This window comes from Enoplosus armatus, chromosome 18, assembly GCF_043641665.1.
Source record: "Enoplosus armatus isolate fEnoArm2 chromosome 18, fEnoArm2.hap1, whole genome shotgun sequence".
NCBI classification, from domain to species: Eukaryota; Metazoa; Chordata; class Actinopteri; order Centrarchiformes; family Enoplosidae; genus Enoplosus; species Enoplosus armatus.
The window spans coordinates 48,295-70,010 of record NC_092197.1 but is presented as its reverse complement, the minus strand read 5'-3'; the positions used below and the strand labels follow the sequence as shown (position 1 = coordinate 70,010).

The 21,716-nt window shown below is 43.6% G+C and overlaps 1 protein-coding gene across 1 annotated transcript in view; it reads left to right on the top strand.

The window, feature by feature from the left end:
- LOC139301394 (multidrug resistance-associated protein 1-like) overlaps positions 1–21,716 on the top strand; it is a 39,636-nt gene that overhangs the window by 1,099 nt on the left and 16,821 nt on the right. Inside the window, exons 4-18 of the mRNA XM_070924774.1 lie at positions 62–199; positions 1,841–1,966; positions 2,922–2,983; positions 3,381–3,509; positions 4,159–4,383; positions 4,469–4,646; positions 7,118–7,279; positions 7,655–7,747; positions 7,877–8,080; positions 9,391–9,537; positions 13,223–13,310; positions 14,150–14,346; positions 14,946–15,122; positions 15,335–15,502; positions 19,820–20,009. Of these exons, the coding sequence (XP_070780875.1) occupies positions 62–199; positions 1,841–1,966; positions 2,922–2,983; positions 3,381–3,509; positions 4,159–4,383; positions 4,469–4,646; positions 7,118–7,279; positions 7,655–7,747; positions 7,877–8,080; positions 9,391–9,537; positions 13,223–13,310; positions 14,150–14,346; positions 14,946–15,122; positions 15,335–15,502; positions 19,820–20,009 (2,284 nt within the window). The remainder of the gene's footprint in view (positions 1–61; positions 200–1,840; positions 1,967–2,921; positions 2,984–3,380; positions 3,510–4,158; positions 4,384–4,468; positions 4,647–7,117; positions 7,280–7,654; positions 7,748–7,876; positions 8,081–9,390; positions 9,538–13,222; positions 13,311–14,149; positions 14,347–14,945; positions 15,123–15,334; positions 15,503–19,819; positions 20,010–21,716) is intronic.

Below are 21,716 nucleotides of genomic sequence, written 5' to 3'. Positions count from 1 at the left end.
CAAATCAAAACAGTTTTTCATCTGCTGTTCAATACGCTCACTGAAACCTCCTCCTCCTCAGGTTCTTGCTGTTGTTATAATCCAGGTAGAGAGGATGAAAGGCCGTCGTTCGTCCATCCTCCTCTTCCTCTTCTGGACTCTTCTGGTTGTTTGCTCTCTGGTTCCTCTGAAGGTTGATGTTGAGCAGATTATTGACCAGGTATCAATAATTTATTATTTATAATGTACACTCTGCTATGGATTAAATCTCTGCAGCAGATCTCAAACGTGGTGAGGAATGCCAACTTCTCACTTGTTGGAGGAACCAGAGCTAGATATAGTTGGTCTCACCTTTAAACAGCATCGACTGGTCCTGGACTCAGCTGAGGAGGTTCAAAATCGGATCAGCATCCTTCTGGATTTCCTGTTTCTGTCATATCCACACTGTGTTATTTTAGTCTTCATCCTGTTTTATCCGCCAACTTCTTTCTTCTTTAACCTCCCTGTTACTGTTTATTACCTCTGAATTTCTAAATGTTTCTGTTTCTTTGTTTCTTCCTGTTTCTGTCTGTTGTTGACTATGATCCATGTTTTTCTCCCTTGTGTCTTTTATGTCGACCTGCTCTTAATCTCAGTCTGTTTCTGAGTCATGATGATCTGGCTTTCAAGAGGTCGGTTGGTCCTGGTTCAGTTTGAACCACCAATATCACCATTTTCACCCACATTAACATGAGTTTTTCTTTATCCAGAGATGTAGCTACAGATCACGTGTTGATATCAGGTGTGAATGTGAGATCATCTGTTTGTTTTTCCTCTTTGACTGTTTTCAATTCAGTTCCTCTCTTTCAGCCGCAGTATTTCACAGCTCTGTGAAGTTTAAAGTTTTCCTAGCAGGGACTCAGGTCTAAATTTACTTAGGATGGATGTGTGAATATACATGTGTAGTTCATATGTAGCTGCTAATTACGTAGAAGGTTTCCTGGAAAGTCATTAACAGTGTTAAGTGGATATAGTTCTGCAGTTTTTCCTAGTGATGTGTAGAATGTTTGTAGCAGCTCTTGGTATCAGTAATAATAGCAGAGAGTCTGATGGGTACAAACATCTTTAGCACCGTGAAAACTAAAAAAACAAACACAAAAATCCCTGCTAATCCCCTACTATTCTTTCAGCCAACACAAGCAAACAAATCATTTATATACATACATACATACATACATTTTACAGTGTGACATTTGCATTGTTGAACCTATACACTGCACATTAAACTACTTATCAGCAACACATGTATATAGACAATAATTACTGCTCGATTAGCATATGCAACATTTTGGTACCAGAGAAAATAACATGGCAACTTTGATAACACAGTGCGTGAACATTTTACAGCCCTTGACTTTAATTACACAGGTTCCCGGGCTCACAGTGTCAAAAAACACCTACATGAGCAATTGACCGTTTTTCTCTGGTTACTTATTATTTTAACAGCAGGGCAAATTTGGAATTCATGTTTTTAAATGATTCAAGTCCTGAATCCTCTAGTTTTAATGCAGATGGATGCAGCAGTCTCAGATATGTGATATTTAAATATATATATATTTAACATTTAGATCTCATTTGTTTTTAATTTTAGTGTACTTTCACAAACAATTTAAGAAATTTTTCATTCTTATATTTGTTTCATTCAGTTGTTCAAAGGTTTTGTTTTTTAACATTACATAAGATAAATATTCTGAACTTTCCTATAACATAAACTTTGATTTATCCTTTCTTTTAAATTCACTTTGATTTTCCTGTTCTTCTTCTTCCATTGAATGAAACCTGGACAAAGAGTGAATCTGACCTCTGACCTCTGCTGTTTCAGGGTTTTTCATCAGATGCTGTTCGCTTTGTGGCGTTCTTCATTTGTTTTTCCCTTCAACTCATTGAGCTCATCCTCAGCTGCTTCTCCGACCGCCGACCACTCTCTGAAAAACACATCTACATCCAGGTACCACACTCACACCTACATCCAGGTATCACACACACACCTACATCCAGATAACACACACACACCTACCTCCATTACGTAAACTCAGGGTTATAACAAGCAGGTTTATTGAGTTATCTGGAGAACTTTAGTTTAACTAACTTAATTTAAGTTATCTAGATAACTCTCAAATGATCCAGTCAGTTAGTTTTCTTCCTGGGTCTGGCTTTTGAGCCACCTGTACCCGCCTGCCTGCCTACTTACCTGCCTACCTGCCTACCTGCACCTGCCTGCCTGTCAACCTACCTGTGTCTGCCTCTCCTAAGCTGGCTAGCCTGCCACCTGCCTATCCTGATCCTGTATCCCCGGAATTCTATGAGCATTCAATGGAAAAGTTGCCTGGTGTCCAGTGGTCATCTTTTGTACAGACTCACCTTGCCATTTTCAGGGGCTACCATAGAGTTCCCAAGTGAAAGCATGGTCGTCATGGCGCTGGACACCAATGGCTCTCTCGGTGGTTCAGCGCCACAGAGAATCCACTACCCAGCACCACAGAGACTCAGCTGCCCAGTGCCACAGAACCCCAAATGGCCGTCCTGGCTGACGCCCTGGCTAAATACCAACTCAGCCATCCTTGTCAACATCGTGCCTGAACCCCAGTCGGCCATCCTTACCAATGGCCTGTCTGAACCCAAGTCAGCCGTCCCTGCCAACAACCTGCCAGACCTCCAGTTGGCTGCAGACTCCTAGCCAGACCTCCACTTGGCTTTCCCTGCTGATGCCCTGCCACACCTCCAGATGCCTGAGCTTTCCCACTGTTATTCAGTTCCCAGGCCACTTTCCCCTGAAACTGAAAGAATCATCATGAATCTTCTAACGCTGTGTTGTCTATATAAAACCTTTTTAATTGATCGGTGGTTTGTCTCATTATTAAAAGATATTTTGTTAAATTTGAGTTTCTGTTTTGTCTCGTTAGAACCAATGTCCAGAAGAAGATGCCTCATTTCTCTCCAAGTTTTTCTTCTTCTGGTTCAGCAGGTATGAACATCACAGCTGAATCACTCAAAACTCACCAAACAGCAGTGACTCATTATGATCATCTACACATGCTATAATTTTTTATTGTATCATCTTTGTAGTTGTCATGGAGACAACTCAGATCACAGCAAAAACCGTTAAACTGCTGAAACAAACTCTGCTGACCTGAATGTGGTGCTTAAAATCCAATTCACTGTTTCACAGTTTCACTATCACCACTGCTACTATTACCACTACTACTACCACCACCACTACTACTATAACCACTACTACTGCCGCCACCACCAATACTACCACTGCTACTACTACCACCACTATTACTACTGCCACTACTACTACTATAATAGTAGTGACATCATTATTAATAAGAATTTGTGTGTGTTTTGTCTTCCCTCAGTTTGGTGGTGCAGGGTTACCGATGCCCCCTGCAGGCTGTGGACCTTTGGCCTCTGCGGGACCAGGACTCATCTATCCAGATCATGACAGACTTGGAAAGGTTCTGGACTCAGAACTGCAAACAGATGCAGTACGACACTTTTTATTTAATATTGAAATTAATATATATTTAATCTGGTGGAAAAGACAGAAGGACATCAGAAAACATGGAAGCTTCTTCCTGAAACATGGGCTGCAGTCGAATATGTGTCTTTTCCTAAACACTTTTTCTAAACCTTGATGATGTAGAGAAGAATTCATGAAGACTCAGGAAAAGACAGAGAATCCAACTGCACTCACACAAGGCTATGTAATTATGCTACAGTGGATGTTATTGATGTGGGTCTGCTGTGGTTGCTTTAAATATTGTTGCCGAAAGGAATTGTAGGACGGCATTATCTCCTTTTCATTGATAAAGGATGGTCCAGTTTACCCCATGTTAAAGGACATAAGACAAGCTGAAGCACACACAGTTAGTAACCTTCGTAAGCTAAAAAGACCATTTGACCATAACCATGATCTCATATAAAATGGTGAATGTGAGCGTGATTGGTTGTCAGTCTCTATGTGTCAGCCCTGGGATTGACTGGTAACCTGTTCAGGTGTACTCTTGCCCGATATCAGCTGGGATTGGGTGCAGCCCTCCTGCGACCCTCAGGGGTAAGTGGGTATAGCTGATGAGTACAGGTCCCTCCCCCCAAAGTTCATCGTACCCGTTTGTTTGTTTTGATGTTCTGCAGGGAGGAACCTGCTGATTCTGGACCACTTCATTCCCGGTCCTGGTCCGGTGGTTCTGCCGTGCCAACAGAAAAAACGCGGCTGCTAAGGAAGAACGGGAAGGGGCGGGGCTATGGCCTCTTCCTCCTGTGTGCTTTGGGGCGGAGCTTCGGGCTGTATTTCCTGTGTGGGACGCTGTGTCTCCTCCTACATGATGTTTTCATGTTTGCTGTTCCGCAGGTGCTCAGGTGAGAGTCAGAGAGGTCAACTGAGTGTCAGGGAGGGTTAACTGAGAATTTGTGAAATGTTTTTATTGTTTGTTGTTGTTGTCAGCTTGCTGCTGGCCTTCATGCGAGATAAAGATGCTGAGATTTGGAAAGGTTTCCTGTTCGCTTCGCTGCTCTTCCTGCTGTCCTGTCTGCAGTCTCTCCTCCATCATCAGTACATGTTTCACTGCTTCACTGTTGGCATGAGACTGAAGACTGCCGTCATGGGACTCGTCTACAGGAAGGTAACAGACTCGTCTACAGGAAGGTAATGACAGCCTGAGAGACAGAGACAGAGACAGACAGATTTGAGATACTTATTATCACATTGGGCATATTTCCATACACATCAGTAAAATTCCTTCATAGTACTAATCCTAACAAACTAAAAACATGCAATTGCATGCAAATGAAATTATTCATCATTAACAAATTATGCAAATTATGTCCCCGTAACACCACAGTTGTTTAAAACCTGATGTGACAGAGACTGATATGGCCTCCTGACCTGCCCTGTCCTCTATTTTGTTTCTTGTGCTGACATACGCAGCCAGTTCAGCTTCTCCTGAGAGAAAATTCAGTAGCTACCACTACTCACTTCATTTGGTTCGTCTTTTTATAACCTGCACACAAAATAAAACTGGTGTTAAAGAACTTTTCACCAAACAGACTGAAATCATGAGTTAAAAAAGTGAAGAACTCAGTGAGTCTCAATTCAATTCAATATGCTTTATTGGCATGAATGACACAAAAACAATACTGCAGTATTGCAGTACTTATTGCAGTCAAGTAATAATGAGATTAAAAAAGAAAAGGTACAATTCATAAAGACTGTATGTGTGTGTGTGTGTGTGTGTGTGTGTGTGTGTATCAGTACCTGGACAGTAGACGGTCTGCATGCTTGTGTATTGTAGTCGGACCCCTAACCCTAACCCTCCAAACAGCCTACATCCGCTGACTAGGTCCTGATGGAGGACCTGTTCTATAGCTTCTCTCAGCCTGTTGGCTAAGGCCTGGGACAGGATTTTGTAATCCGTGCAGAGGAGAGACACATGGCATCTGTTCTTGATGTCCTGCAGGTTGCCCTTTTTTGGTAAGAATGCAATAACAGCCCTACCGCAGGACAGTGGCAGTGAACCTAAAGCCATTTCTTTTAGATTTGAGGATTTACTCACTCATTGTTTCTAAGTCCACAATATTAGTCTTGTGTAACATTGGGTGTGTGCTGCTGGCACAAGAGTTTAATTTTAGTCGTTCCATGGTCCCACCACTGTCTAAGACAGGTAAAATTACTCTTCCTCTGTCTAAAAGCAGTCCATAAATAAAAAAGAGCACCCCTAAACCTTTTATCAAAAGTTAAAACTGAGTTAAAATGCCAATATGCACTTATAGGTAAAACGTTTCTGATAAAACATGACATAGAAGCAGGGAATGATCAGTAAAACCAACTGGCAAAATTAAACACATTTTCAAAATCAAAAGCACCATGTGTACTACCTGGAGTCTGCCTTCTCTACACATACACCAGACCATGAGAGTGGACTAGCTGCCTCAACCATTTGTTTCTTTTCTAATAATAACTTCCTCTCTGCACCATTGGCTGGAGCATAGATATTGATAAAAATAAGAGAAGTAGCACTGCTGAAAAATACAAAAATGCACTCAGAGGGAGAGACAAACAGACAGTACCTCAGTTAAAACATGTCAGTAAAAATATATTTCATTATGTTTCTTTGAAAACTTGAAATCAAAAGACTTCTGATCTGTATTGGTGTTTGTTCTGTAGATTAAAGGAGTACTGTTGAGATATTGTTTAATGTTGTGTACATGTTCATGTTACTGCTGTTCAAATATTTGGACAAATTATATTTTGATCCTTTGGCAACATTGTTCTTGAAACTTTCATGCCAATAACGCCCTTTGAATTGAATTGAATTGAAATGAATTGAATTGAGAGGCTCATGGTGTTCTGTAGATTAAAACAGTCCTCCACAGATCATCTTACTCCAGTAACACTGTCAGACTCACAATGGACAGTTTTAAATAAAAAGGATCAAAATCAATGCAGCAGAATCAGAGGTATCCCCTTTTTTATTCGACACATTCTTCTTCTGCGTCAAAACCTGGCACCTACATTACCAACAATGTAGTCTGGCTCAAAGGATGTAGGATGTAACCCTTCCACTAACTGCTACTGTTTTCAAAGTCTGTGGTTTTAACGGGTCCAGTGAGCTCCTCCAGAGCAAAAGTATAGGTTGGCTTCACCTCTAGGACACCGATTATCAAGGTGTTTGTCTTATTTAACAGTAAAAGTTGTAAAATCACATAGTCTACATACATTGTTTACTATTTTATGTGCTTTTTTCTTTAGCGGGGATTTAACCATTTTAATGCCAGGGCTCGCCTCCCCACGTACAAATGTTCCATCAAAACAAGTTCCCCCGTCACTATTTTGCAACGGCACCATCGCTGCATCCTGGGCTTAGCACCGCCCAAGACGATTGACAGACAGATTTTCAAAGTTGTAGTCTTCAGCCCCAACCAACGCTGACTCAAGTGACATCACACAGTTGGAGGCTACTCCCCAACACCAAGAAACATGCTGAGGAGGAAAATCACTGGAATTCAACTTGATTTCATTTCAGAGTGTGTTTGTGCTCATCCAACTTCTGATCAGCAGTGAAGTCAATAAAGTTTTCTGTGTTTGAATCCTCAGTGTCTGCTGATCAGCAGTGCAGCTCGGCAACGGTGTAATTTAGGAGAAATCATTAATCTTGTTTCAGCCGACACTCAGAAGTTGATGGACTTTGTAGTTTATTTCAACTGTATTTGGGTCACTCCCATCGAGATCGCACTCTGCTTTTACTTCCTGTGGCAGGTAAAAAAAAAACCTGGCATCATGAACACATCATAAACACATCACATGTATGTATGTTGTGTTTGCTGTTTGTTGTGTCTGTTGTATCTGTTGTGTCTTCTGTGCCTGTTGAGTTTATTGTGTCTGTTGTGTTTGTTGTGTCTGTTCTGTCTTCTGTGCCTGTTGTGTTTATTATGTCTGTTGTGTTTGTTGTGTCTGTTGTGTTTGCTGTGTTTGTTGTGTCATGAATCACACTCATTCAGCTTCAGTTGTAGTCATTTATATCATATATATATATTTAATGAGAAAGGGAGTATTGATGAGTTGTGACACCATCATGACAACCTCTTTGTTATTGGTTGACAGAATCTCTGTGATTAATTGATTGATTGACAGCTCCTTGGTCCCTCTGCTCTCGCTGGTATCACTGCTGTTTTTCTGATCTTCCCTCTGAATGGATTCATCGCTAAAATGAGAGGCAAACTGCAGGTGAAAGAACTGTTTCATTGTGTTGTATCAGATACCTGGAGGGAATGTAGTTGGTCTTTACTTCCTGAGTTTGAATATTTTCTGTGCTGGATTGACTGGTTAAAAGCTAAACAACATTTTGCTTCTCAGGAGGTTCAGATGAAGTTCATGGACGGTCGGATCAAACTGATGAATGAAATCCTGAGTGGTGTGAAGATCCTGAAGTTTTACGCCTGGGAGGAAGCTTTCCTGCGACGTGTTGGCATCCTGAGAGATGGAGAGCTCAACGCCCTGAAGAAATCTCAGATCCTCCACTCCATCTCTCTGGCTTCCTTCAACTCCTCCTCCTTCCTGGTGAATCTCACACCTGCCCGGTCCAGACATAACTAGAGAGCTTCTGGTCTGGTTACACAGACTAATGTCTGACTGAGGTTTACCTGCCCAGACATTAGTCTGAGTCAGACTGAGGTAGACTCAGATTCATGTCTGGTCAGGTAAACCTCAGTCTGGCTCAGACTAATGTCTGGTGATTTTTAAACTCTCTGAAACATTGAAAATCGTTGTATTTTTTGCCCCCTCTGTTTAAGCTTTATGTATCTATAGAAAAATCCTTTGCCAGTATAATTTTAGGCTATTTGCATAGGTGTATGCTGCGTTGTCCACAGTACTGACACGGAGCAGAGATCGACAGAGAGACAGACAGACAGACAGAACACGTCACTTAGTTTGGTCTCTTAGTCTGCTGCTAAGAGAAAGAGAGAGAGAGAACAGCTGTTTCTACTCGCTCCCCCCATGCTGATTATGATAGAGAATTGTTCATAAATTAAAAACATATTCAGTGCTCTGCTAGTGCTACGTTCTTATATGACTGCTCTTAATAAATGTATTCTTTGATTTTGAAACAGTAGCCTTATGTTGTTGTTATTTAGCCTTTTGAGGTTATTGCATAGTTAAATCAATTAGTTTTAGTTTATGAAAAAAATTAACCCATTGCCCCCTTGCAATTTTGAACAGTCCCCTCAGTTACTTCATCCTGGCGCCTGGCCTGGTTTCAGACCAGTCACTCCAAAGCCCACAGCTGTTAACCAGCTGTTTGTTTGAGGTTTCCTGTTATTTGATTTTAATGGACATCTGCCAGCCAATCAGAACTGACTGAACTGGTTTCAGATGTTTTTATCAACATGTTTCCAGAGGCCTGTACTACGAAGCAAGTTCAATATACCCAGGATATCTTTTCGTTATCTGGCTTCACTAAACCTAACAACCGCAGTCACTTGACTTTGGTTATCAACTTGGTGAGTCATCTAACCATGAGCATGTTCACATAAAAGGGGTGGTGTTTGCAGCATCTGTCCAATCACAAACATGGACACGTCTACTGGCAGCAGAGTGGCATATTTTACAAATGAAGAAAACAAAGCCAAATACAGTTCTGAAAACCCGGGGTTAACCCTGAAGTTACCCCGCTAACACCAAATCCTGCTTCATAGTACAGGCCTCTGTTGGTCCAACTGACATGAATCTAAACTATAAACCCTCTTCAAGAACTCAGTTTATTGTTTTATTATGTTTCACCCACCTTCTTTTCTCCCTGATGAACTTAAATAAGTGTGATGTTATGTTAACAGATAACATAACATCTTCTTCTCATCTTTTCTGATCAGATTGCCTTTTCAGTGTTTGGAGTTTACGTGTTGATAGATGAGCGAAACATTCTGGATGCTCAGAAAATTTTTGTTTCTGTTGCTCTCATCAACATCCTGAAAACTCCTCTGAGTCAGCTTCCCTTCGCCATGAGCACCACCATGCAGGCAAGTCACAGCTGATGAGAAACCTCTGTTCAACCAAGTCAAGATTTTAAAATTGCAAAAAACAAATTTTCTTTCTTCCCTCTAGAGATGTCTGTCATTTCTGCCTCCACCTCAGTGAAGTCGAGGAGAGAAAAATATTTTTTAAATTTACATTACATTTACAGTTATTCTGGATAATCTACAGTTCTTACGGTTTCTTCAGTACAGACTGTTGACAAAACTATTTTTAAATGTAATTTTAAGTGTGATTCTTAAATCGTTAGTATCTACTTAATGTGGTGGAAATCATTCGTTACTCAAAGAGATTTGAAGCTTAGAATAAAAATAAGTGGAAATAACACACCTGAAAGTACTGTGACATGCAGGGCTCTGATTGGTCAGCGGCGGTCCCCCTGGATAAATCTGGCTGTTGATTGGTTAAACAGTGTCAATAAGTAGAAGTGGTGGCCTCTCAGCCAATGAATGAGGACCAGTGGAGTTCGACTGAAAATCCTATAGCCGAGTGCAGCTTCTTCAACTGGGAAGTCATAGGAAGCAGTTTTCAAACGCTGTTACAGTACAAATAAACACAACAGGATTTTATGATATGTTTAAACACAGCAATTCAGTGTGTCTCATAATCTTGATGTGCTTTTTGAACCTCAGAGATGGAGACCTCAGAATCAGAATCAGAAACTGTTTATTGCCAAGTAACATACATTACTAGGAATTTGCTGTGGTCTGAAGGTGCTATTGTTTTGATAACAAATAAGTAGAATATAAAAGCTAAAATAAGAATAAAAATAAAAATAAGATAAGATAAATAACAACAGTGCAGTGACCAGAATAAAGTAAAGTGTCCAGGTAAATTGTCCAGTAGGGGGTGGGTGCGTTAACGCAGGGGGGACAGGGGTAATGTACGTAAATATAACGTATAAGTAGTGTTTGTGTTCGGGGGGGGTCAATGTAAGTTCGTCAGGTTGACTGCAGAGGGGAAGAAACTGTTTTTGTGTTTTGGTCCTGATGGACCGCAGCCTCCTGCCAGAGGGGAGGGGGTCGAACAGATGGTGTCTGGGGTGGGAGGGGTCGGCAGCGATCTTCCCTGCTTTCCTCAGGGTCCTGGAGGAGTACAGGTCCTGAAGAGATGGGAGGTTGCAGCCGATCACCCTCTCTGCAGAGCGGATGATACGCTGCAGTCTGCGTCTGTCCTTGATCCTGGCATAGGATCCTGCGGAGTCCAGGTGCTGGAGGATGAAGTGTAGAGCCAGGTTGACAGCGTCGTCTACAGACCTGTTGGCTCTGTAGGCGAACTGCAGGGGGTCCAGCAGAGGGTCTGTGATGGATTTGAGGTGGGACAGGACCAGGCGTTCAAATGATTTCATGACCACAGAGGTCAGGGCGACGGGTCTGTAGTCATTCAATCCTGTGGGCCCTGTTTTTTTGGGGACGGGGATGATGGTGGAGGCCTTGAAGCAGGCTGGCACGTGGCATGTCTCCAGTGAGGTGTTGAAGATGTCCGTGAACACCGGAGACAGCGGATCGGCGCAGCGCTTCAGGCAGGATGGGGAGATGGAGTCTGGTCCAGCAGCTTTTCGCGGGTTTTGTCTCTTGAAGAGTCTGTTCACATCTCTTTCAAGGACAGACAGAGGTGTCGATGCTGGAGGAGTGGGGGGCACTGTGGGGGGCAGCTGTGGTGGTAAGAGGTGTGAGAGTTCAGCCCCAGGTGTGATGAGGGGGTTGGGGCTGTTGGGCTGGAGCTGGTGGGTGATGGTGTGGGGGATGGTGTCAGGACTGTCCCATTGTCTTTCAAAGCGACAGTAGAAGTCGTTGAGGCTGTTGGCGAGGCGTCGGTCGTTAGCAGAGTTGGGGGCTCTTGGCTTGTAGTTGGTGATCTGCCTGAGCCCCCTCCACGCAGAAGCAGAGTCGTTGGAGGAGAACTGGTCTTGTAGTCTCTCAGAGTACAGTCGTTTAGCTTCCCTCACCGCCTTGCTAAACTTGTACTTGGCTTCCTTAAACTCTGCTCTGTTGCCACTCTTAAACGCCTCTTCCTTTTCCAACCTCAACTGTCGCAGTCTTGCTGTGAACCAGGGTTTGTCGTTGTTGTAACTCACCGTGGTCCGAGTTTGTACACAGCAGTCCTCACAGAAGCTGATATATGAAGTCACAGCCTCTGTGTACTCATCCAGACTGTTGGTAGCAGTCCTGAAAACATCCCAGTCAGTACAGTCCAAACACGCCTTCAGGTCCTCTGCAGCTTCACTGGTCCACTTCTTCGAAGTTCTCACAACAGGCTTAGAAAGTTTTAATTTCTGCCTGTATGCGGGAATCAGGTGGACCATGTCGTGGTCAGAGTGTCCCAGTGCAGCGCGGGTGACGGCGTGAAAAGCGTTACTGACTGTGGTGTAACAGTGATCCAGAGTGTTCCCCTCCCTGGTGGGGCATTTAATAAACTGTTTGTATTTTGGGAGTTCATGTCTGAGGTTACCTTTGTTAAAGTCACCGAGGACAATAACTAAGGAGTCCGGGTTGGTCCGCTCCGCTTCCAGTATCTGGTCGGTGAGTGCGCGCTGTGCGTCCTGCACGTTGGCCTCCGGTGGAATGTAAACACCGACCAGAATGAATGAAGTGAACTCACGGGGGGAGTAGTAGGGTTTACAGTTTATGAAAAAAGTTTCCAGGGAAGGAGAGCAATGCCGTCGGATCACTGTCACGCCGTTACAGCAGCTGCTGTTGATGTAAAAACAAATACCTCCACCCTTTGTTTTGCCGGAGAGGTGCGCGTCGCGGTCCGCTCGGAGTAGCTGGAATCCGTCCAGCTGCAGCGCCGCGTCGGGAGTTCTTTACCCCAGCCATGTCTCCGTGAAGCACAAAACAGCAGATGAATAAAAGTCCTTGTTTCTCCTCATCAGCAGCTGGAGTTCGTCCATCTTATTCCCCAGTGAGTGCACGTTAGAGAGAAATATCTCTAACGAAGACGCACGAGCGCACTGGCACGTTTCCCTCTACGTCGACGTAGAGCTGCGAAGGTGAGAGCACCTTTGACCAGAATGTCCCATAAAAGAGTTAAAGGTGCAAGAAATTCGGGAAACAAATCCACTGGAGTTGTTCCCCTGATGTTCATGAGCTCTCCTCTGGTGAAAGAGCTCCGTGAACCAAAACAAAAAACACTGTTTACAAACAAAACAAGGCAAAACAATGCGCTCCAACAGACCGAGGCAGCCATCCGCGGCGCCATCTTGGATACGCCAACCTCATCATAACCCCATCCACATTCTTTGTTTTTACCCTATTTGGGAGAATCCTGTGCTTATTTGTGAATTACGTTGTTATTGTTTTCCTCACTGAGACAGCTGAGCAGCCCATCAGTGTCTCTGACATAAAGATTGTTCATGTACAAACTAAGTAACAGTGGCCCTAGTGTGGAGCCTTGTGGTGCTCCCAGAGTACACACTCCTGTTGTACAATGGGAAACAGTACGTTACTTACCTGAAAACACTGAGTGCTGTCGGACAGATATGATTTAATCCAATTTAATGTGTATGAAAGATTATAATTGTACAACTTAGTAATAAGTATTGAATGGTTAACTGTCTGAGAAACACTCTACCTGCTCCTCTGGTGTCTGTTGTACTTGTCTCTTTGGTAAAATGTCAGATGACTGATGAGTGTTTAATGTTTCTATAATGGATCTATTTTTTATGATCAGGCCATCGTCTCGCTCAGACGTCTGAGAAACTTTCTGTACTTTGATGAACTGAAGACCGATAACGTGGAGAGACTCCCTAATAGCAGAGGTATGACATCACACACACACACACACACACACACACCTGTCCAACTCATGAAGACAGAAATCAGTATCACCTGTGTCCAGCACTGAAACTGCAAGCCTAGCTTAGCACAAAGATTGGAAGCAGGGCAAAACTTAGCCTTAGTCTGGCTTCATACTGAAAGAGAAAATATCAGTTTTTTCTTTTGAATGAAACAAGTCTTGAAGGTTTAATGATGAGTTTTAATGTTTTTGAGATTTTGAAAGAATTAAAATGAATTGTGTTAATTTCTCCTCTGGTGATCAATAAAGGTTTATTTTATCTTATCTTAGGGTTAGGGTTAGGGTTGTATTTGTTTTATTGTTTGGCCACTTACAGAAATCTATTTATTTTATTCATAAATGTATAGACATGACAATCTCATTATCTATAGGTGACTTGATGTGTTTCATTAGTAGTTCCACTTCCCCTCATTCACTTGCCCTTGGTATTACGTAATGTGTATTGCATAACAGCATACGTCGCAGGGAAAGGCACTTGAAGAGCAGAGAGAAAGTGGGTGGGGGAGGAGCCGGGGATTTAAATGGATCAACCTGCCCTTGTACACAGCCCAAACTATCATGGATCGACTGCCAGTTGTAGGCTTAGTGCTATACTGCTTTTTACAAATCATCAGAAATACCTGTATACTCATTTCAATGAAGTGAAGGTGTGATAATTTGCTGCATCAGTTTTTGATTGAGAAATTTATGTTTCTGATCTATATCATGATTACCATAACTATTATTGCTCCGGGTTTATAATATCTTGCAAAACAGCCCTTTTGTGTCATGGAACCATGTGGAACCATGTTCTGTCTTCAGAAGGAGATGGTGTGGTGATTGAGGGGGGGTCCTTCTCCTGGACCGATGACGGGCAACCGTGTCTTCAGAGGATCAACATGAAGGTGAAGACGGGCTCCTTAGTAGCCGTGGTTGGCCATGTTGGCTCAGGGAAGTCATCTCTGCTGTCGGCCATGTTGGGAGAGATGGAGAGGAGGTGTGGCTCTGTCTCCATTAAGGTGACAACAAACAACTTTTATTATTATTGATATTCAGACTGTGGAGGTTTAGTTTTTATAAAACTTTTCTGTCGCCGAAAGTTATTTTTTCTGTGTGTGATGTCATCTCAAGGAGTGGAGCCAGGGAGAGAAATACTAATGAGCATGTGCAGTGGCCCACACAACAAGACAGACAAAAACTTTTTTGCGTTTGTGCTGACTGAACAACTTTCCCTCTAATGAATGGACGCCATTTATTGAAGTCTGTTATCCAGTTCTTTATAACATATTTATCTCCATACCATGACTGCCTTAAAGTTTATTTCAGAGAAAAGAGGTTTTATTGAAACACTAATAACACAACATTTGATCTACTGTTACAGTAAACAGAAAACAAACAATGGCTCCTTTCAGAACCTAACCCTAATCCTCTGTTGGTTATTTCTGATGAAAATAAACATAGCAGAGACCAGGCCAAACCCACCAAGATAAAATATGATCATCATGTTAAAGACTATACTGTATATATAAAAGACTATAAAGATTTGTCTGCCGAATTTATGTATTTTATAGCAGAATCCTCAATGACAATAAAGGTTATTCTGATTGTGGCGGTACAGGGTTCAGTGGCCTACGTCCCCCAGCAGGCCTGGATCCAGAACGCCTCTCTGAAGGACAACATTTTGTTTTGTGGAGAGAGGAAGGAGAGCTGGTACCATCGTGTGCTGGAAGCCTGTGCTCTGCTGCCGGATCTGGACATCCTGCCTGCTGGAGACAGCACTGAGATTGGGGAGAAGGTACCAATGCCCCCCCCCCCCCAGGGGTTAGGATCTGTCCACAGCAACCCAACCCCAGTCTGTCTGGTCTGTTGACAAGAAGGCTGATGGTTCAACTAAATATGGATGCTCTGACTATTTATTTCTGACTGTTTGTTAATATTACTATTTAATGTTGCACGTTTGACTGTATTTTGCTTATTTTTTATTGATTATGTATTTACTGACTGCAGGGTTTGAACCTGTCTGGAGGTCAGAAGCAAAGGATAAGTCTGGCTCGGGCCGTCTACAGGAAGTCAGATGTTTATCTGCTGGACGACCCGCTGTCTGCTGTTGATGCTCATGTAGGACAACACATCTTTGATCGAGTCATTGGATCCAGAGGACTCCTCAAAGACAAGGTGAGACCCTGTAGGTTATCTGCAGAACTGTACCTGAGTCCCTCATTGTGATCAAACTCTCCTACAACCACTCCCTATCATCTCCACCCCTTCCTGGCGGGTTGCCATGAACATTGTTGGTCCGTAAAGAGCAGCCGAGTCCACCAATACATCCTGGTTTTATGTGACTTTGCCACCTACTTTCCAGAGGCCTTCCCACTACACACCATCACTGCTCCAGCTGTTCAACATGCCTTGATCCAGCTGGGATCCTCACTGGTCAGGGTATAAATTTCACCTCCAGGCTAATGAAGCTTTTACTCAAGTAGCTAGGCATAACTGCAATCCAGACCACTCCACATCATCCACAGACTGATGGGCTGACCACAAACTTTGACCAGACCCAGGGTTTAACCTGGTTGCTGTATGGCTGGGACATTCAGGGGCCATTGAACCTACCCCAGAAGGGCAGGGAAGCACCTGCCACCACATCCAGTAACAGAGGGGGGGTGCAGTATGTGCTGGAGATGAGGGACCGATTTGCGAGATACAAGGAGGAGGCATAGGTGAACCTGCGTTTGGCACATAAGACACAGAAAACTTGCAGACATGGCATCATGATTTCCAGACAGATCAAAAGGTGCTTGTGCTCCTTCCATCCTCCAACAGCAAGCTGCTGGCCAAATGACAGAGGCCTTACATCATCAGCTGGAAGATGAGCCCTGTCACCTACAAAATGCATCCAGACAAAAAGAAACAGACCTGTGAAGAGAAAGGAACAACCTACCCAGGCTCCTGAGGTTGCCCTCTTTGTGAAGGAAGTGGATGTGAAAGAAAAGGTGGATACAGGTGTTCCTTTTTTTAGGAAGCACCATCACTGTTCACTGCTAATCCTGGCAGAACAACACTCATTGAGCATGTTATTTGCCTGAACAATGACCATCCAATCTATCAACATCCCTATTCTACTGCAGCTGGTGGAAAGGCTTCGGCAGGAGGTGGAGGCCATGTTGTTGTTGTGGGTGACTGAGTCATCCAACTCTAAATGGTACAGTCTGGTCATCATTGTTTTCACGACGGATGGTTCCCTGCAAATCTGCATTTACTCCAGAAAGATTAAATCCATCTCAAGGTTCAATGCATATCCCCATGCTAAGGATCAACGAGTTGCTTGAGATGATTGGGTCCACTATGTACATCCCAACTCTTGACCTGTGGTATTAGCAAGTGCCTCTGCCATCAAGCAGACCGTAAACAGCATTTGGCACACCAGCTGGACTCTTCCAGTTCACTTTTAGACTACATGGTGCAGAGGCTGCTAGTCCTCCAGGGTTGGGAAAAAAACCTGTGCATCCTACCATGACAATGTTGTCATTTTCAGCATCACATGGGTAGAACATGTCCAGCATCTAAGACAAGTCTTTGGAAAGACTGAGAACCCTGGATTGACCCTCAACAGAGGGGAGTATAGCATACTGGGAGTATAGCATTATGGTGTTTACGGAGACATGGCTAACACCGCTAACCCCGGATACCCACGCCACGCTGGACGGTTTCCAGCTGATGCGGGCGGACAGGACTAAGGAGAGTGGTAAGAGGAAAGGAGGAGGATGTTTGTTAATGATAGATAGTGTAACTCAGGGCACATCACTATTAAAGAACAACTCTGCAGTAAGGACACTGAGTTGTTAGCTGTTAGCATGAGACCATACTATCTACCGAGGGAATTCACGCATGTTATCACGATAGTGGCGTATATTCCCCCCTCTGCTGATGCTGATGTGGCCTGTGATGTCATCCACAGCACCCCCATGCCCTCCTTCTTATTTCTGGGGACTTTAACCATGCCTTTCCGTCCTGCACTCTGCCCACTTTCACCCAGTATGTCACATGCCGCACAAGAGACAATAAGATGCTGGACTTGTTTTATGCCAACATCAAGGAGGCATATAACTCATCACCCCTCCCTCCCCTGTGAAGATCTGATCACAACCTGGTGCACCTCCGGCCTGTGTACAAAGCCCTGGTACTCAGGCAGCCAGCTGTCTCTTGCACAGTGAAAAGATGGTCCGAGAAGCTGACAAGGTTTTGTGGAACTGTTTTGACACAACGGTGTGGGAAGTACTTTGTGATCCTCATGGGGGGGACATTGACAGTCTCACACACTGCATAACGGACTATATTAACTTCTGTGTGGAGAATACCGTACCCACCAGGACTGTGCAGTGTTTTTCCAACAAGAAACCCTGGATTACCCTGGACATAAAGGCTCTCCTCAAGGAAAAGAAGAGGGCTTTTAAGTCTGAAAACAAGGAGGAGCTGAAGAACGTGCAGAAGGGACTGAAGTGGAGGATCAGGGACGGTAAAAACAGCTACAGGAGGAAGATGGAGGATCAGCTGCAGCAGAACAACATCAGTGGAGTCTGGAAGGGCCTTAAAACCATCTCTGGTTATAGGGAACCCAATTCCCAGCCTGTGGGGGGCCGGGCATGGGTGAATGATCTGAACGTCTTCTTCAATAGATTTGATCAGGCATTTTCCCACCCCCTGGCCCAGTCCACTCTGCTGCAGCCTCCATTGTCTGCACCCCCTGCATACTGCCCCACCCCCACCTTCTCCTCCCTTACCACAACAGTCAGCTCACAGCCACCCTTCACACTCACTGCACTTCCTGCCCAATACCCACAGGTCGGTGGCACTGACATCGCACCTGATGAAGACCCTGGAGAGGCTGGTCCTTTACCAACCTGGCATTGGGGTGGATGACGCTGTCGTCTACCTCCTACACAGATCAGTCACTCACATGGAAAAGGCTGGGAGCACTGTGAGAATCATGTTTTTTTTTATTTCTCCAGTGCCTTTAACACCATACAGCCCTCATTTCTGAGGGACAAGTTGGAGCGCAAAGGGGTGGATACGGGACTGTGACTCCGACATGGTTGTCTGCAGCATGGGGGCCCCACAGGGAACGGTCCTGGTTCCCTTCGTCTTCACCCTCTACACTGCAGACTTCACGCACAACTCTGCCAACTGCTACCTGCAAAAGTTCTCTGATGACTTTATGCAATTGTTGGCCTCATCACAGATGGGGATGACAAGGAATACAGAGAATTGACCCAGGACTTTGTGGACTGGTGCCGGCAGAACCGCCTCCACATCAACGCAGGGAAAAGAGATAGTGGTGGACTTCTGCCTGTGCAAACACACCCTTCCCACACCAGTGAACATCCAGAGAATGGACATTGAAATGGTGAAATCTTACAAGTAGCTGGGTGTTCACCTGAAAAATAAACTAGAATGGACTGACAACACAATTGCACTGTACAAGAAAGGCCAGAGCATACTCTATCTGCTCAGGAGACTCAGGTCTTTTGGAGTGCAGGGGGCACTCCTGAAGACCCTCTGTGACTCTGTGGTGGCATCAGCCATCTTTTATGGAGGAAGAAACTGGACAGACTGATTAGGAAGGCCAGCTCTGTTCTGGGATGCCCCCTAAGCTCAGTGGAAGTGGTGGGAGAAAGGCAAATGATGGCTAAGCTATCATCCCTGAGGGAGAACATGTCCCACCCCATGCAGGACACTCTGGCAGCACTGGGCAGCTGCTTCAGTGACAGGCTGCTTCACCCGCGTGTGAAGGAGAGATACCGCAGGTCTTTCCTCCTGGCTGCAGTCAGGCTCTATAATCAGCACTTCTCCCAGTAGACCACACCCACCGAAATGGACAAGCCACACTCAATATTTCTGATTGTATAATGAATGGTGCAATATCTACATGTCTCTAATAATAATATTATTAATAATAATAATAATTGTAATAATTTGTAAATTATAGTTGTTTTGTAGTTTCAGTAGCTTTTTATAACGGTCTTTATTGTTTTTATTTATTGTATCTTGATTTTTTTTCTTTGATTTACTTATATCTCTACTATTGCACTATCCTGTATGCTGCTGTAACAATGCAAATTTCCCCACTGAGGGATTAATAAAGGATTATCTTATTTTACCTCCACCAAAGAAGGAGGTACAGTGCTTTTGGGGACTGGCTGAGTGGTTGCTGGTGATTTGTGCCCCAGTTTGCAACCACTGCATCCCCACTCAGTGCTCTGACCAACAATGACCAGAAGAACCCTGACACCTGGACTGAGGAGTGTACTGCATTTTGCACTCTAAAATCTTTCAGACCAGACTTCAGCACCAGCAGGAGATTCCTGGTTGAGGTGGTTACGGCTACTGTCGGCCTTGGTACTGTCCTGACTAAAGTCCCATTTAAACCTTGTGATGTTAGTGATCTTGTTGTTTAAAAATCCTTGTAATGTGTGTGTTGATGTGTTTTTTTAGACCCGGGTGCTGGTAACTCACAGTCTCAGTTTCCTGTCTAAAGCAGACCTGGTCCTGGTGATGGAGGAGGGTCAGATCTCAGAGATGGGTTCCTACATAGAGCTGATGGAGAGGAAGGGAGCCTTTGCCAAATTCATCCACACCTTCAGTGGAAACCAAAGCAGAGAGAGCTCCACCCCAAGAGACAAGAGTAAAAAATCTAATTTAACTGAGCAGAAACTATACTATCAGGAAAATAAAACTACAGTAATTAAACTAACCAGAGCTAAGGGTTAGGGTTAGGGTTAGTCATAATAAAACTACTTACCTGTTTAATCTGTGAGCTCTGAGATTTCTAAAGCAAAGTCATAACATCAGTAATTAACAATTAACAGTAATTAACACTGGGCATTTCTATATCATTATAGAAAGAAATTATCACAGTTTTTTACACTTGGTAACCCACATTTCTCTATAGTTCACATTTACAACTCTGTTCAGACAGTTGTCTTTACATGCAGCTCGGCACTCAACAGTTACTCACATCCAAAATGCACTAATGCAACCAAAACACAAAACTCTGGTACCAGAACTCATTATATAATGATCATAAAAATCACTAACAACAGAAAGCATAACAATATGTAGCAACATTGTCTTTCATTGATGGTATGTTATTTATTCGGAAAAAAACAAGATCCGTTTAAAACAAAAAGGCCACTTCTTAATGCATGGATTGTGCTTCCTCACAGTATATGTCACAGAAATTAATCAGAAATGCTTCAATATTCTTCAAGAAACACAATATCGTCCCTTACAATTACAAAACCTTCTGGATTCTGCCTCACCTGCCCCATTTCCTCACAAGTCTTTCATAGAGGCCATCAAGGAATAAAATCAGGTGCTCAGTGTTGTTTGTCCCAATTAGGAGTTTTGCTTTTTTATTTTTATTTCTAGATGTGGATGTAGCAAACTGCAGTCTAATTTACAGTAACATTTTGTTATATTTGGTTTTGAACCTATTTGTAACAGTTTTTACAATAGTGTGTAAACATGTAAAATGGGGTGTAAATACAGTGCATCCGGAAAGTATTCACGGCGCTTCACTTTTTCCACATTTTGTTATGTTACACCCTTATTCCAAAATGGATTAAATTATTTTTTTTCCTCAAAATTCTACACACAACACCCCATAATGACAATGTGAAAAAAGTTTTTTTGAAATTTTTGCAAATTTATTAAAAATAAAAAACTAAGAAATCACATGTACATAAGTATTCACAGCCTTTGCCATGAAGCTCAAAATTGAGCTCAGGTGCATCCTGTTTCCACTGATCATCCTTGAGATGTTTCTGCAGCTTAATTGGAGTCCACCTGTGGTAAATTCAGTTGATTGGACATGATTTGGAAAGGCACACACCTGTCTATATAAGGTCCCACAGTTGACAGTGCATGTCAGAGCACAAACCAAGCATGAAGTCAAAGGAATTGTCTGTAGACCTCCGAGACAGGATTGTCTCGAGGCACAAATCTGGGGAAGGTTACAGAAAGATTTCTGCTGCTTTGAAGGTCCCAATGAGCACAGTGGCCTCCATCATCCGTAAGTGGAAGAAGTTCAGAACCACCAGGACTCTTCCTAGAGCTGGCCGGCCATCTAAACTGAGTAATCGGGGGAGAAGGGCCTTAGTCAGGGAGGTGACCAAGAACCCGATGGACACTCTGTCAGAGCTCCAGAGTTCCTCTGTGGAGAGAGGAGAACCTTCCAGAAGGACAACCATCTCTGCAGCAATCCACCAATCAGGCCTGTATGGTAGAGTGGCCAGACGGAAGCCACTCCTTAGTAAAAGGCACATAGCAGCCCGCCTGGAGTTTGCCAAAAGGCACCTGAAGGACTCTCAGACCATGAGAAACAAAATTC